The sequence below is a fragment of the Oncorhynchus tshawytscha genome, linkage group LG29 (assembly GCF_018296145.1).
Source record: "Oncorhynchus tshawytscha isolate Ot180627B linkage group LG29, Otsh_v2.0, whole genome shotgun sequence".
NCBI lineage: Eukaryota > Metazoa > Chordata > Actinopteri > Salmoniformes > Salmonidae > Oncorhynchus > Oncorhynchus tshawytscha.
This window is the reverse complement of record NC_056457.1, coordinates 15,830,661-15,846,279: the sequence shown is the minus strand read 5'-3', so window position 1 is coordinate 15,846,279 and position 15,619 is coordinate 15,830,661. Positions and strand designations below refer to the sequence as shown.

The window sequence follows — 15,619 nt, the reverse complement described above, 5'->3', positions numbered from 1 at the left end:
ACAAATGCCAATGCTCTAGATACTCAACTAGTCTAAATAGTTTTATTGCTTCTTTAATCAACACAACAGTTTTCAGCTGTGCTAACATAATTGCAAAAGGGTTTTCTAATGATCAATTAGCCTTTTAAAATGATAAACTTAGCTAACACAATGGGCCTCTGTACGCCTATGTAGATATTCCATTAAAAATCTGGCATTTCCAGCTACAATAGTCATTTAAAACATTAACAATGTCTACACTGTATTTCTAATCAATTTGATGTTATTTTAATGGACAAAAAATGTACTTTTCTTTAAAAAACAAGGACATTTCTAAGTGACCCCAAGCTTTTGAACGGTAGTGTAAAATGACAATTACGTTTGTTTGAAAAACAGATTATCCAGCCACATTTGTTCAAAAGAGCTTATCTGAGATCCATTTTTCCTTTTCCTGATATAGAATATGTTAATTACGTTTAGAAACTAAAATATTTGGGGTGTAGTCAAGAACCATAAAAACTGAAACAGTTTGTCAAAATGATAGGAAACCAGAACTGTCACTGTAATGATCAAATGAGTCCTTACTAATTAGCTGATCATTCCATTCTCCACGAACCATTAGTAGTGTTGGTGATAATATGGGTGGTACTATTTTGTACTGAGGAGAGAGACATTTGCTGAGGGCATGGAAAACTCAAGGCGAGGTGATAGGGTGACAATCTGCCAGTACCTGACTTGCATGGTAGCCAATTTGAGTTTTACTGCTTTAATATAATGCATCAGAGGAACAGTGCATTCCGCTATGGTCGTAAATTTTACAGGTTTAAAACAAACAAGACACAACTTCCCGTGATAAGATGTTTCATGCTGATCATCAGAAAATGGGTACTATCTATTCGTAAGAATCCATGATCACATTAGTATGTACTGTAGAATCCAACATCCTGGTAAACGGAGTCCTACCTTTTCAACTGGGGACATGCACCAACAAAGCTTATTTTCATGGCTCACATAGCCATAGACTATAGGCCTAGTTCATGGAAGATGACAGCAAATGATATAAGCAGTAACTCATCAGGTTTAATAGTTAATGATTGGCCTGGTCATTTTCACAGGTGCTCTTTACAGTTAGAACATGTTTCCATGACGACAAGTTCCTCTTTTTGAACGTGTATTTTAAGGTTGCAGCTCACAAAATAGCTGCCAGTTAGGGAGGGGTTCCATTTGAAGCAGCTGTGCTCATTGCAAGGTCCTTACAGATCTTTTTCTCGACTATACATACAAAATAATACATTTTGATAATAACTTCTTTAAATCTTAACCGGTGACCATGCCTTCGTGTCACACAGACTGCATTGAAAAATCAGTGTCAAATTGGTTTCATAAACTTGGAGGTTTTGTTGGGAGAAATCCATGGTGGTTTCTACTTGTCCCTTTGTTAATCTCTGCGGGGCTTGGGGCAGGATTTTACTTCCTTGAAGAGAGAGAGGCGCATGGCATAGAGGACCAGTTTACTCCAAAGGACGGGCCTGCAAAACAGGAGAGACATTTTGTCAAAGAACATTTTCCTCAGAATGATTCAGAGTTCTCTCGTTTGCGGCTGTATAACGAGGGGAGCTATGGGTCTTTCATCGCTGTTTCAAAGTCATCCGATATCTTGAGTGAGAAGGCATTTGAGGAGATCATATATTTAGATGGAACAGTTAGAGAGATGGTAGGCCAAAAAGGAAAAACCTATGAAAACCTTTGTGCCATGAAAAGTAACAGGTGCTTTTCAAATGACATGTTAGATATCATTAATGGCACAGCTAGTACAATTAAGAAGGCAAACTTGACCTTTCCTTATCATAATTCAACGTCAAACACCATCTTTTTGGGGACAGAACTTGGTGGAGTAGTTTTGAATTCAAGTATCATCGTTAGTGCAAAGGCTGTTCGACTCTTCTACTTTCTCAGAGAAAACAACGAGGCAGAAAATGATGATTGGCTACATGGGTTTACTCAAGTGTTTTCCAACTTGTCAGATGAATTGAATAAGGTAAGTACAGTTTATTATATTTTACAGATTCAGAACTGTCTGGGCATACTGCCAGGTTTGGTAAAATACTTTTGTCCATATGCACAGAAGTGGCTTTACGCATTTGAGCCATATATAATTATAGTGCTCATATTCACTGAAATATAAAAATGAATGTTTTGTAAAATAATCTGTTCCTTAATGTGACCCTCTAAAGTTTTCACTTAGTCTCACAGTTCTTGCATTTGTTTTTATAGCGGCAGATTCAAGTTTCATACTTCACATCTAATTCTAGAGAGGAGGAGTTTAAGGAAAACTCCAAATCTGTGATTCCTCTCTTCTCCGTCACATACTTCCTGGCCATAAGTTTTTCAATTATATCTTGCTTGAGGTAATTTGATGTCTTATGTGTCGTCTTTTAAATGAATCAAAATCAGCAAATGTGTGCACCATGTTAAAACACTAATTTAACTTACTATTTATAATTGCTACGTGTGATGTTCCGTACAAAGTAAGAATATTTTCATCTACAGGTTGGACTGTGTGAGGAACAAGGTGTGGGTGGCCATCTTTGGTGCTCTATCTGCAGGCCTAGCTGTGCTGTCCAGTTTCGGGTTGTTGCTGCTCTGTGGAATGCCCTTTGCCATGACTGTTGCAACGGCTCCTTTCTTAATACTGGGTCAGGTTTATTATCAGAATCCTTTAGATAGTAATTTTAACAACCCACTACCATGTTTTTGTCAGTCACAAGACTACGTAGACGGTAACACTTAAGTTGCCCTTATACCTATGTAACTACACAGTAATAACTGTATTAACAACGTTGTATTAACATGTAGTAACATTGTAACTAATGAAGTTTGGTGATATTTATTACAGTGGCAATTCCCTCTAATGATCTATGATCTACTGATGTTCAATATACTCTATGTTGATCGCAGGAATTGGTGTTGACGACATGTTCATCATGATTTCCTGCTGGCAGCAGACTCAAGTTCATGACAGCGTAGAGGACCGTATGGCAGCTACATACAAAGAGGCAGCTGTCTCTATCACCATCACAACACTAACTGATGCCCTGGCCTTCTATATTGGTCTGTTAACTCCCTTTCGTTCTGTACAATCCTTTTGTATGTATACTGGCACAGCTGTCCTGTTCTGTTACTTGTACAATATTACCTTCTTTGGTGCATTTCTGGCATTGAATGGGAGTCGTGAAAAGGGCAACAGACACTGGCTGACATGCATGAAGGTTCCAGAACCAGAGGATAGTCCTGAAAAGTACAATATCTGCTGTGTAGGAGGAGCTTATGACCAGGAAACGGGAAAAGAGGAAGTTATGCCCATTAACAACTTCTTTAAGATGTACTATGGGCCATTTCTAACAACTACTTGGACCAAGGTGTTTGTGATCCTGCTCTATGCTGGATATTTGGGCTCAAGTATCTATGGTTGCTTCCAAATACAAGAAGGCATAGACCTTAAAAACCTAGCAGCTGATAGCTCATATGTGGGTAGCTATTATGATAATGAGGACCAATACTTTTCAGAGTATGGTCCAAATGTTATGGTTGTTGTGACTGACAGTAAGTTTCAATATTGGGACAAAACTGCTCGAAAGCGTCTTGATACTTGTCTTAAACGTTTTGAGAGTCTAACTTTGGATGGTCGATCATTGGTTGCTAAAGATATGACTCTTTCTTGGCTTAATGAATATGTGAAAGTTATAAATCCAAATAACAAAACCATTTTCATGGATAGTTTACCTGCGTTTTTACAACGATCAGACTTCAGACAAGATGTGAATATTTCAAACAAAGTCATAATTGCCTCGCGAATGTTTATTCAGACAATCAACGTCAGTACAGCTGTTGATGAAAAGAACATGTTGAATAAGCTTCGAGAGACAGCTAATGGTTGTTCAGAAAAGTTGGTTGTTTACCACCCTGCTTTCATATACTTTGACCAGTATGCAGTCATTGTTAGTAATACCATCCAAAACATTGTAGTTGCCACTCTTGCCATGCTGGTGATCTCCCTCATGTTGATCCCCAACCCCATATGTTCTCTGTGGGTGACCTTTGCTATTGCCTCTGTCATAGTGGGTGTTGCTGGTTTCATGGCATTATGGGATGTCAATCTAGACTCTGTATCCATGATCAATCTTGTCATCTGCATTGGTTTCTCAGTGGATTTTTCTGCTCACATTTCCTATGCTTTTGTCTCTAGCAAAGAGGTCACTGCTAATAAGAAGGCTGTAGATGCTATCTATCACTTGGGGTATCCCATCATACAGGGAGCTGTGTCTACTATTTTAGGAGTGGTGGTGCTGTCTGCAGCTGAGAGCTACATCTTCAGAACCTTCTTTAAGATCATGTTCTTGGTCATTTTGTTTGGGGTACTTCATGGCATCGTTTTCATCCCTGTGTTTCTGACCTTCTTTGGCATATGCAATTTTAATTGACCAAGATTCACACAGAACACACTAATCATGGTTGAAAGAGTTGGTAGAATAGCAGTTAAATTGTTTTAATGAACTGACTTTTTTGCTTACTTCTAATCTTGTGATTATGTCATACTTTGCTTTTATGGTGTCAAAATATGTATTTTTATGAGTCATCTTTTTGTTTTTATGTTTTTTGAATCATTTTAGAAATAGTTTGTAATGTAAATGCTGTGTTGATTGTTACTACAGTGTGCTTATATTTATCTTTGTTGTAATTGTGTTTTAAAAAGCGAATAAAATTATCTTAAATTATATATTGACTTTTATATATTTATTCAAACAGCAGATGCTCTCGGTTGTCATTAGGACCACATCAATAATGGGAATTATTATTATGGTTAGTAACAGTGCAGAATTTGCATACTAAATGTATGATGTCATCTATTTATCTGTTCACCTATTCTAGAGAAACCCACTCTTCATAAACTTTTCAAATGAACCTGTGCGTCAGTGTTCATCAGTCTAACAATCAATCATTGCCTGGCAATCAGTTTACTTCTTTCATCTTCAGAATAATTTGGGGGGGATACCTCGTCAGTTGTACAACTGAATGCCTTCAACTGAAATGTGTCTTCCGCATTTAACCCAACCCCTCTGAATCTGAGAGGTGCGGGGGGCTATCTTAATCTACATCCACGTCTTCAGCGCCCAGGGAACAGTGGGAACGACAGAATTTGACCTTGTCAGCTCGGGGATTTGAGTAACCTTTCGGTTACTAGCCCAAAACTCTAATCGCTTGACTAATGGATGGACTATTATAAGGAAACCCAGAGAAGTACCTTCCATAGCTACAATAAGTAAACTGGATATGTAACCACCTTATTTGTTAATATGTAACCATATGTATTGCCCTGACGCAGTCGTTGTGGTTGTTAAAAGATCACATCCAGTGCTGTCAGATCTATTGCTGATTAGAGCTCTTCAGAGGAACGTTATCATGTTGCTATGTTCAGATGAAGTATAGTTTATGGCTGTGATGTCAACAGAGATGCAGATATATTTCAAGCCAAGTTTTTTTTCTTATGGTACGACTTGAAAAAGAGAATATAAAATGGCTAGGTGCAAAACGGACTGCGTTGAAAAGCCTATAGCTAGGGGATTTGAAATACTTGGGGGCTTTGTTGGTAGACACCCCTGGTGGTTTTTGATTCTTCCCGTGTTCATTTCTGCGGGTCTTGGCGGAGGATTTTACTTCCTTGCGGACAGAGAAGCAAATGGCATTGAAGAGATGTTTACTCCTATGAATGGACCTGCCAAACATGAACGACAAGTAGTCAAACAGTACTTTCCACAGAGTGATAGTAACTTCTCTCGTTTGCGACTCTATACTGAAGGGACCTTTGCATCTCTCATAATTGTGACGCCTGGACAAAATATCCTCACATTTACTGCTTTAAAAAACATATTTGAAATGGACAGAAATGTAACAAACATGAGAATTGGTGCATTCGCTTTTAAAGATCTATGTGTTGAGAAAGGTGGTGGGTGTGTGTCAAATTCAATCTTTGATATTGTAAAAACTCCTAGTGATGTCAACACAGCAACGATTAACTACCCATATAATGGCACAATTTTCATTGCATCTGAAATTGGTGGTGTGAAACTGAAAAGTGGATTAACTCAAATTGAAAGCGCAGAGGCAATTAGACTATTTTACTTCTTAAAAGAAGACAACCAAACTATAAATACCATGTGGCTAAAGAAGTTTATAGAGGCTGCTTCCAAGATGAAAAAAGAAGAAGGCGTGAGTACTCTGTTTTAGAGATGAAACAAATTTTAAAAATGGTCAACTTGTGTATGATGGGTGTCTTTTCACCAAGTGACCTGCAGAATTGATCACACTCCACATTAAGCTCCATGGTGATTTGATTATTTGAATATCTTGAGTTGTTTTACTGATATGTTAACTGGATATCTGATATTTGTGTATTTGTCTTTGCAGATGACAATATCTTACTTTACATCCATATCAAGGGATGAAGAGTTTGAGAAGAGCTCTGACTCAATCATTCCTCTCTTCTCATTGACATATGCCCTGGCCATCAATTTTTCTATCATATCTTGTTTGAGGTATGTTTTGTAACTTTTACATTTCAATACCATACAAAATGATCAGTCAACATAGGACACCTCAATTGAAAATCATAATAACAGTGTTCATTGGGTCTATCTGAAGCTAGATTTGGGTCCCAAATCAGGCTAATCCACAATGTGACTGCATTACTGATTTTAAGGCGTATCAGAGAGCACTAGGCCTACTTATCAGCATTTACCTACAGGGACGAATGTTGTGTTTTTCTTCCCTAGGTTGGACTGTGTGAGGAACAAGGTGTGGGTGGCAACCTTTGGTGTCCTCTCAGCTGGTATGGCAGTGCTGTCCAGTTTTGGGTTGTTGCTGTACTGTGGGATGCCCTTCGCTATGACTGTGGCAACAGCCCCATTCCTGATTCTGGGTAAGCTTACAAACTCTCATTGTTATACAATAAACCCAGTTCTTAATTTGAGCCAGTGTGGTGATACTAAGGATTTGTCACCACAGATGGTTTGTTTCCATAACAGGTTAGGAAAACTAATGTAGCAGGTAAGGATAATTAACATGGCAGGTTAGGTGAATTAACATGGTAGGTTAGGAGAACTAACACAGCAAGTTGGGTGAATTAACGTAGCAGGTTAGGAGAATGAGGTTAAGGTTAGGAAAAGGGTTAGGTTTCGCTAGAATGCTACAGTTGTCAATGACGCACGCGGCCACTAGACAGAGCTGTAAGCCTACTCCATATAGCCACAATGGTAGAAACGTAAACAAACCATCTGTGGCACAAATCATCTATCATAACATCGGCCCGGGCTTATGGTTTGCGCAACATTGTAGCTAGCCTATGTTAAATTGAGACCAACGCATACTCCTTGCTGTGTTGAGAGAGAGAAGTGTGCCTGTGTCTCTCACAGAACTAGAATGAGATTAACTTTCTATGATCGCTCTCCCTCTCTCTGCTCTGATAGACATGAGTCTGCAACATGTATCTCTCAGTGTAGCACTTCATCATTCATTTCCTTATAGAATCATAGCCGCAGGAAGTGTGCTGGAAATGCACCCCTGATAAATTGAAATACATTTGACAAAGTTATAGAATTACTAATGTCTGCTCAGGAAGAAATGTAATAAATTATAATACTACTAATACTACAATACTGGTAGTATTAATAGTAATACCAATAATAGTAACAATAGTGGTAATATTAGTAATACTATAGAGTAAAACTACAGAATACTACTAATCGGCCTATAATTTAGCCATAGAGGAGCAATAGCTTCTTTTTAAAAATAGCTTAGCTGTGAATTGTGTGTAGGCAAATCACAAGGCATAGCCTACATTCAGGAACGCACGGCAAATCTGTCAGTGAACAGCATACAGCCTAAACAGGCCTTTCTCAATATTTCAAATACAATCACAGGAAAACACAGGTTGGAAAGAAAATGGCTCCTGCTGAAAAGAGAAGACAATCTGTCTGTAGGCTACTAAAATATTTTAGCACCTTCCAAATAGGCCTATTGAGCAAACAGTAGCCTAGGTACAAAGTTAAAGAAGATGAGGATCCCCATTGGGCACACACTGGTTGAATCAACATTGTTTTAACAGAATTTGTCTTCATATTGTGACGTGGAATCAACATGGAAAATACATAGGATTTGAAAATAGTAATCAACCAGAACTATTTTCATCTCATTTCAACCAGCGTTGTAAACATTGAAAATTCCACAAAAATCTTTTTCATTCTATATTCAATGGTTGAAATTATGTAGAATTTATAGATTTGACATTTTATTTGAATAAACATCATTGTTTCAATGTCATGCTATCAACCTAAATAATGAGGTATATTGAAATGAAACGTGAAGCCACAATCCAATGATTTCTGCCTGAACATTGACTCCTACTGGTACATTTAAGTGTGGCAGGTAACCTAGTGGTTAGAGCGTTGGGACATGAACCAAAAGGTTTGAATCCCTGAGCTGACAAGATTTTTATCTTTGGATATTGTCTTGTATATGAAGGATGGCTGGTTGACTTCACATTGAATTATATACATATTATAAGAACATACATATTCACATCTCCATCCCAAACAGTAATCTAAGTTGAAGAATAGGACTAAATAAAATCACATTTTGGGTTGAGATGGAGACCCGAATCCAACATATCAATCATTATTCTGAAAAACTGGATATTGAATTGTGAACACAACCAAATATCAACATTTAAAAGAGATGTATCTTCTGTTTGGATAGTGTACTGTATATTATTAATAACATATGAAATATTCAAAGGTAAAAGTGTATTGTTATTAATATCTTGAATTTGGGATCTTATTTATAGGGCTAATAGTAACTACTTCTAAACTTCCAAATATCCAATGAACCTTTACTATTTTAATGATGGTGTCCTTTGAGCAAATCAGATGTCAATGTAGCCTACGAAAACCCATCCAAACCCAGCTTGATCAATTATGACAAAAACAATGAACATTTGTTTCCCTAAGAGTTGTGCAAGGTTGGTAGAATTGTATGGAAAATGATTCACAGCTGTAATGGCTGCCATTCGTGCTTCCACCGAGTGTTAACTCTGGGGGTGTGAAGACATACACAATCAACCTTCTTTCAAATATATATATTTTATGTTCTATAGGTTCTCTAGATCGGTAAGCTCGCTAGAATTTTAAGTCAGCAAATTGAAGAAAGTGCAAGGAATGTTTAGACTTTGACTATTTAATATAGGATGAAAATGATTTTTTAAGTTTGCGTAATTTTCAACTCAATTTCAACATAAGTGGGATGCCATCCCAGTAAGTAATATTTCAACATCTCCAGTGCCCACTTGATTGCTAGACATTCTTTCTCCACAGTGGAATATCTTTGTTCCCGTAGCAACAGCTTCCGGCTAATGTATACGACTGGGTGTTCCTCACCTTCTTGTAGCTGTGATAGGATGGCACCCACCCCTGTTTCGGACGCATCGGTCTGTACCACCAGTGGTTTGGAGAAGTCCGGGGTCACCAGCACGGGTCCAGAACACAGGGCTCCCTTTAGGTCCTGGAAGGCTTTCTCCGTATCCTCGGTCCACGTCACCTGGGTGGGCAGACGTCTCCTGGTCAGATCTGTCAGAGGGCTGGCTAGAGAGGCAAGTGGGGGATAAATCTCCGGTAGTAACTAGTCAACCCCACAAACGTGCGGATCTGCTTCTTGGTGAGGGGGCGGGGCAAGTCCCGAATCACCTCCACTTTCTTCACCTGGGGTTTTACACATCCCCTCCCGATCGTGTACCCCAGGTACTCAGCCTCCCGTAGGCCGAGCCGACATTTCCTTGGGTTGGCAGTTAGCCCTGCCCCCCGTAAGGCCTGCAATACCGCGTTCACCTGGTTTAGATGGGTCTCCCGCTCACTCCCATGGATTACAATATCATCGAGGCAGGGCGCCGCGTACTCGCGATGGGGACGGAGAACCTCTGGAAGGTGGCCGGGGCCCCGTGCAACCCAAAGGACAGCTTCCTGTAGTGTAACAGCCCGTCAGGGGTGGCAAAAGCAGTTTTATCCCTAGCCTCGGGAGTTAAGAGCACCTGTCAATAACCCTTCGTCAGGTCGAGCGTGCTGATAAACCAGGAGGTCCCTATCCGTTCTATTAGTTCATCAATTCGGGGCATGGGGTAGGCGTTGAACTTTGAGATTTCATTTCACTTTCTAAAATCATTACACAAGCGAATGGTGCTGTCTGGTTTCGGCACCAACACTATGGGGCGGCGCCACTCACTATTCGACTCTTTGATGATTTCCACTTCCAACATCATTTTTACCTCGGTCCTGACGGCCTTTCTCCTTGCTTCTGGTATGCGGTAGGGTCTCAACTTCACCCTTTTCCCGGGTTTGGTGATGATGCTGTGCCAGATCGGTGTGTCCCGATTCACTGGAGAACACATCCTGCTTCCGGCCGAGCAACTCCGTCAGCTCATGCTTCTGTGCTTGTCTCAGCTGCTCCCCCAGTGGCACCTCAACCGGCTTGGCCTTCTTCGGGGGAATAGAGTAGACTACATCACAGGCATTCCATTTCTTTAACAAATTCACATGGTACATTTCTGATTTTTTATTTAAATAATAATTGTGTCCTTCAAACTTTGCTTTCCTAAAAGAATCCTCCATTTGCAGCAATTACAGCCTGCAGACCTTTGGCATTCTAGTTGTCAATTTGTTGAGGTAATCTGAAGAGATTTCACCCCGTGCTTCCTGAAGCCCCTCCCACAAGTTGGATTGGCTTGATGGGCACTTCTTACGTACCATACGGTCAAGCTGCTCCCACATCAGCTCAATATGGTTGAGATCCAGTGACTGTGCTGGCCATGCCATTATAGACAGAATACCAGCTGACTGTTTCTTCCCTAAATAGTTCAAGCATAGTTTGGAGCTGTGCTTGGGTCATTGTTCTGTTGTAGGAGGAAATTGGCTCCAATTAAGCGCAGGATACGGGATATGGGAGGGCGTTGCAAAATAGAGTGATAGCCTTCCTTCTTCAAGGTCCCTTTTACCCTGTACAAATCTCCCACTTTACCACCACCAAAGCACCCCCAGACCATCACATTCCCTCCACCATGCTTGACAGATGGCGTCAAGCACTCCTCCAGTATCTTTTTTTTTTTTTTTTTTTTTGCATCTCACGAATGTTCTTCTTTGTGATCCGAACACCTCAAACTTAGATTTGTCTGTCTATAACACTTTTTTCCCAATCTTCTTCTGTTCAGTGTCTGTGTTCTTTTGCCCATCTTAATCTTTTATTTTATTGGCCAGTCTGCGATATGGCTTTTTCTTTGCAACTCTGCCTAGAAGGCCAGCATCCCGGAGTCGCCTCTTCACTGTTAATGTTGATACTGGTGTTTTGCGGGTACTATTTAATGAAGCTGCCAGTTGAGGACTTGTGAGGCATCTGTTTCACAAACTAGACTCTAATGTACAAGTCATCTTGCTCAGTTGTACACCAGGGCCTCCCACTCCTCTTTCTAATCTGGTTAGAGCCAGTTGATGCTGTTCTGTGAAGGAAGTAGTACACAGCGTTGTACAAGATCTTCATTTCTCAGAACAAGAATAGACTGACGAGTTTCAGAAGAAAGTATTTGTTTCTGGCCATTTGTAGCCTGTAATCGAACCCATACAGTTTGTTTAACTAGGCAATTCAGTTAAGAACAAATTCTTATTTACCGGGGAACAGTGGGTTTACTGGCTTGTTCAGGGGCAGAACAACAGATTTTTACCTTGTCAGCTCAGGGAATCCATCCAGCAACCTTTCAGTTACTGGCCCAACGCTCTAACCACTAGGCTACCTGACGCCCCGAAATGCTGATGCTCCAAATACTCAACTAGTCTAAAGAAGGCCAGTTTTGCTTCTTTAATCAACACAACAGTTTTCAGCTGTGCTAACATGATTGCAAAAGTATTTTCTAAAGATCAGTTAGCCTTTTAAAATTATTAACTTGGATTATCTAACACAATGTGCCATTGGAACACGGGAGTGATGGTTGTTGATAATGGGCCTCTGTACGCCTATGTAGATATTCCATTAAAAATCTATCGTTTCCAGCTACAATAGTCATTTACAAAATTAACAATGTCTACACTGTATTTCTGATCATATTTCTGTTATTTTAATGGACTGTTTTTTTTTGTGCTTTTCTTTAAAAAATAAGGACATTTCTAAGTGACTTTTGAATGGTAGTGTAGACAGTTCTTCTGATGATTATGTTGCAACTGAATTGATGTAACAACCTGTTAGTCAGGTTAAATCAATGTATTGAATTTGAAGTTTTACCCTAATTTCAATGTTTACAACACTGGTTGAAATGAGATGAAACAGTACTGGTTGATTACTTTTTTCAAATCCCACATATTTTTACACGTTGATTCCATGTCACAATACGTTGACGAATTGCGTTGAAACGACGTTGATTCAACCAGTGTGTGCCCAGTGGGATAGGTTTTCGGCATGAGCGCATCGGCCATCGCTGGTGAGTGAGCTGCACATCATTGTGTGAGTGAGTCAGTGAAACTGGAAAGCTTTTTCAGGACTATATTATTCAAGATGAGGGTGTTTTTTTTATTGATCTCAGTTTGCCAGTATCAAAGTAGCCTGTCATTTCCATCCTTTGTTTGGCATTACAAATATTCTGCTAAAGTCTCCACTCATGTTAAATTATTTAGAATTGGATGAAATCCGTTTATTAAAGGCTAATTCTTTTCCCGGACTTTGTACGCTAAAAATGTTCCCCACGTGCAATTTCTGTAAGCGCCTCTACTCTTCTGCTCTTTACGAAAATGCAATGATATGCATGCAATGTTTTATTTTACAATAAATAACTATTTATGCATTCCGGTACCTCACTTTCTGTTCCAGCACCTCCCTATTTACCATTTTCTCCACAGGAATTGGTGTTGACGACATGTTCATCATGATTTCCTGCTGGCAGCAGACTCAAGTTCATGACAGCGTAGAGGACCGTATGGCAGCTACATACAAAGAGGCAGCTGTCTCTATCACCATCACAACACTAACTGATGCCCTGGCCTTCTATATTGGTCTGTTAACTCCCTTTCGTTCTGTACAATCCTTTTGTATGTATACTGGCACAGCTGTCCTGTTCTGTTACTTGTACAATATTACCTTCTTTGGTGCATTTCTGGCATTGAATGGGAGTCGTGAAAAGGGCAACAGACACTGGCTGACATGCATGAAGGTTCCAGAACCAGAGGAGAACTCTGAAAAGTACAACCTCTGCTGTGTAGGAGGAGCTTATGATCATGAAACGGGAAAAGAGGAGCCAATGCCCATTAACAACTTCTTTAAGATGTACTATGGGCCATTTCTAACAACTACTTGGACCAAGGTGTTTGTGATCCTGCTCTATGCTGGATATTTGGGCTCAAGTATCTATGGTTGCTTCCAAATACAAGAAGGCATAGACCTTAAAAACCTAGCAGCTGATAGCTCATATGTGGGTAGCTATTACGATAATGAGGACCAATACTTTTCAGAGTATGGTCCAAATGTTATGGTTGTTGTGACTGACAGTAAGTTTCAATATTGGGACAAAACTGCTCGAAAGCGTCTTGATACTTGTCTTAAACGTTTTGAGAGTCTAACTTTGGATGGTCGATCATTGGTTGCTAAAGATATGACTCTTTCTTGGCTTAATGAATATGTGAAAGTTATAAATCCAAATAACAAAACCATTTTCATGGATAGTTTACCTGCGTTTTTACAACGATCAGACTTCAGACAAGATGTGAATATTTCAAACAAAGTCATAATTGCCTCGCGAATGTTTATTCAGACAATCAACGTCAGTACAGCTGTTGATGAAAAGAACATGTTGAATAAGCTTCGAGAGACAGCTAATGGTTGTTCAGAAAAGTTGGTTGTTTACCACCCTGCTTTCATATACTTTGACCAGTATGCAGTCATTGTTAGTAATACCATCCAAAACATTGTAGTTGCCACTCTTGCCATGCTGGTGATCTCCCTCATGTTGATCCCCAACCCCATATGTTCTCTGTGGGTGACCTTTGCTATTGCCTCTGTCATAGTGGGTGTTGCTGGTTTCATGGCATTATGGGATGTCAATCTAGACTCTGTATCCATGATCAATCTTGTCATCTGCATTGGTTTCTCAGTGGATTTTTCTGCTCACATTTCCTATGCTTTTGTCTCTAGCAAAGAGGTCACTGCTAATAAGAAGGCTGTAGATGCTATCTATCACTTGGGGTATCCCATCATACAGGGAGCTGTGTCTACTATTTTAGGAGTGGTGGTGCTGTCTGCAGCTGAGAGCTACATCTTCAGAACCTTCTTTAAGATCATGTTCTTGGTCATTTTGTTTGGGGCGGTCCATGGTGTGGTGTTTATCCCAGTGTTTCTGACCTTCTTTGGAATCTGCGGAGGCAAAGTGAGTGATAAAAAAGATGATGGTAGGTCTAACACCTTGTCTCAAAGTGGTCATATGTGGGTCACCCAAACCACAGGTGATTTCAACATGAAGAATATGCATGAATTAAGGGCTGTAGCAGCTAATTCACATGTATGGTCAATCAGTTCTAACCAAAGCTCTCACAACGGGAAAACTAATAGTGCTTACGAAAACATTGAAGACTGCCCCTAAAACTGTTGACTTGAGGCCAGATTTACAAGGCATTTCCACTGTACCTGTTTTTATGGAATTAATTAAATATTAAAGGTAGAACAAATGGGTTAAAACTGTACAAATAACATTTACAAGAGAGAATAACCTATTATGGTCAAGTGTAAATAAACACACATTCATGTTTTACCTTTGTTTTATTTCATTCAGCTCCATGCTGATGGGACCTGTACAGTAGTTCATATCAAATGTTAATTGTCACATTCGCCGAATACAACAACAATGCCCTTAACCAACAATGCGGTTTTAAGAAAATCCCTAAATAAGTAAGAGATAAGAATAACAAATAATTAAAGAGCAGCAGTTAATAACAATAGCGGGGCTATATACAGGGGGTACCGGTACAGAGTCAATGTGTCAATGTGCAGGGGCACCAGTGTCGAGGTACATGTACATTATGTAACTGCATTATGTAGGTAGAGTTATTAAAGTGGCTATGCATAGATAATAACGGAGAGTAGCAGCAGCATGGGGGGGGAGGGGCAATGCAAATAGTCTAGGTAGTCATTTGATTAGCTATTCAGGAGTCAGGAGTCTTATGGCTTATGGCTTGTAGAAGCTATTTAGAAGCCTCTTGGACCTAGACTTGGCGCTCAGGTACCGCTTGCCGTTCTGTAGCAGAGAGAACAGTCTATGACTAGGGTGGCTGGAGTCTTTGACAATATTTAGGGCCTTCCTCTGACACCACCTGGTATAGAGGTCCTGGCGAGCAGGAAGCTTGGCCCAGGTGATGTTCTAGGCCGTACGCACTACCCTCTGTAGCGCCTTGTGGTCGGAGGCAGAGAAGTTGCCATACCAGGCAGTGATGCAACCCATCAGGATGGTTTTGTCATGCCTTCTTCACGACTGTCTTGGTGTGCTTGGACCATGTTAGTTTGTTGGTGATGT

The 15,619-nt window shown here is 40.0% G+C and overlaps 2 protein-coding genes across 2 annotated transcripts; both read left to right on the top strand.

Moving 5' to 3' along the window:
• The first annotated feature begins 340 nt into the window (after positions 1–340).
• Positions 341–4,756, top strand: LOC112227855 (patched domain-containing protein 3-like). Its single transcript, XM_024392802.2, has 4 exons — positions 341–2,017; positions 2,254–2,387; positions 2,530–2,675; positions 2,938–4,756. The coding sequence occupies exons 1-4, from the start codon at positions 1,310–1,312 to the stop codon at positions 4,458–4,460; spliced, it is 2,511 nt and encodes an 836-aa protein (XP_024248570.2). The 5' UTR covers positions 341–1,309; the 3' UTR covers positions 4,461–4,756.
• Positions 4,757–5,389: 633 nt separating this feature from the next.
• On the top strand, positions 5,390–15,217 carry LOC112227856 (patched domain-containing protein 3). Its single transcript, XM_024392804.2, has 4 exons — positions 5,390–6,246; positions 6,445–6,572; positions 6,810–6,955; positions 12,960–15,217. Exons 1-4 carry the CDS (start codon positions 5,554–5,556, stop codon positions 14,690–14,692), a joined length of 2,700 nt encoding a protein of 899 aa, XP_024248572.2. The 5' UTR covers positions 5,390–5,553; the 3' UTR covers positions 14,693–15,217.
• Positions 15,218–15,619: the final 402 nt, after the last annotated feature.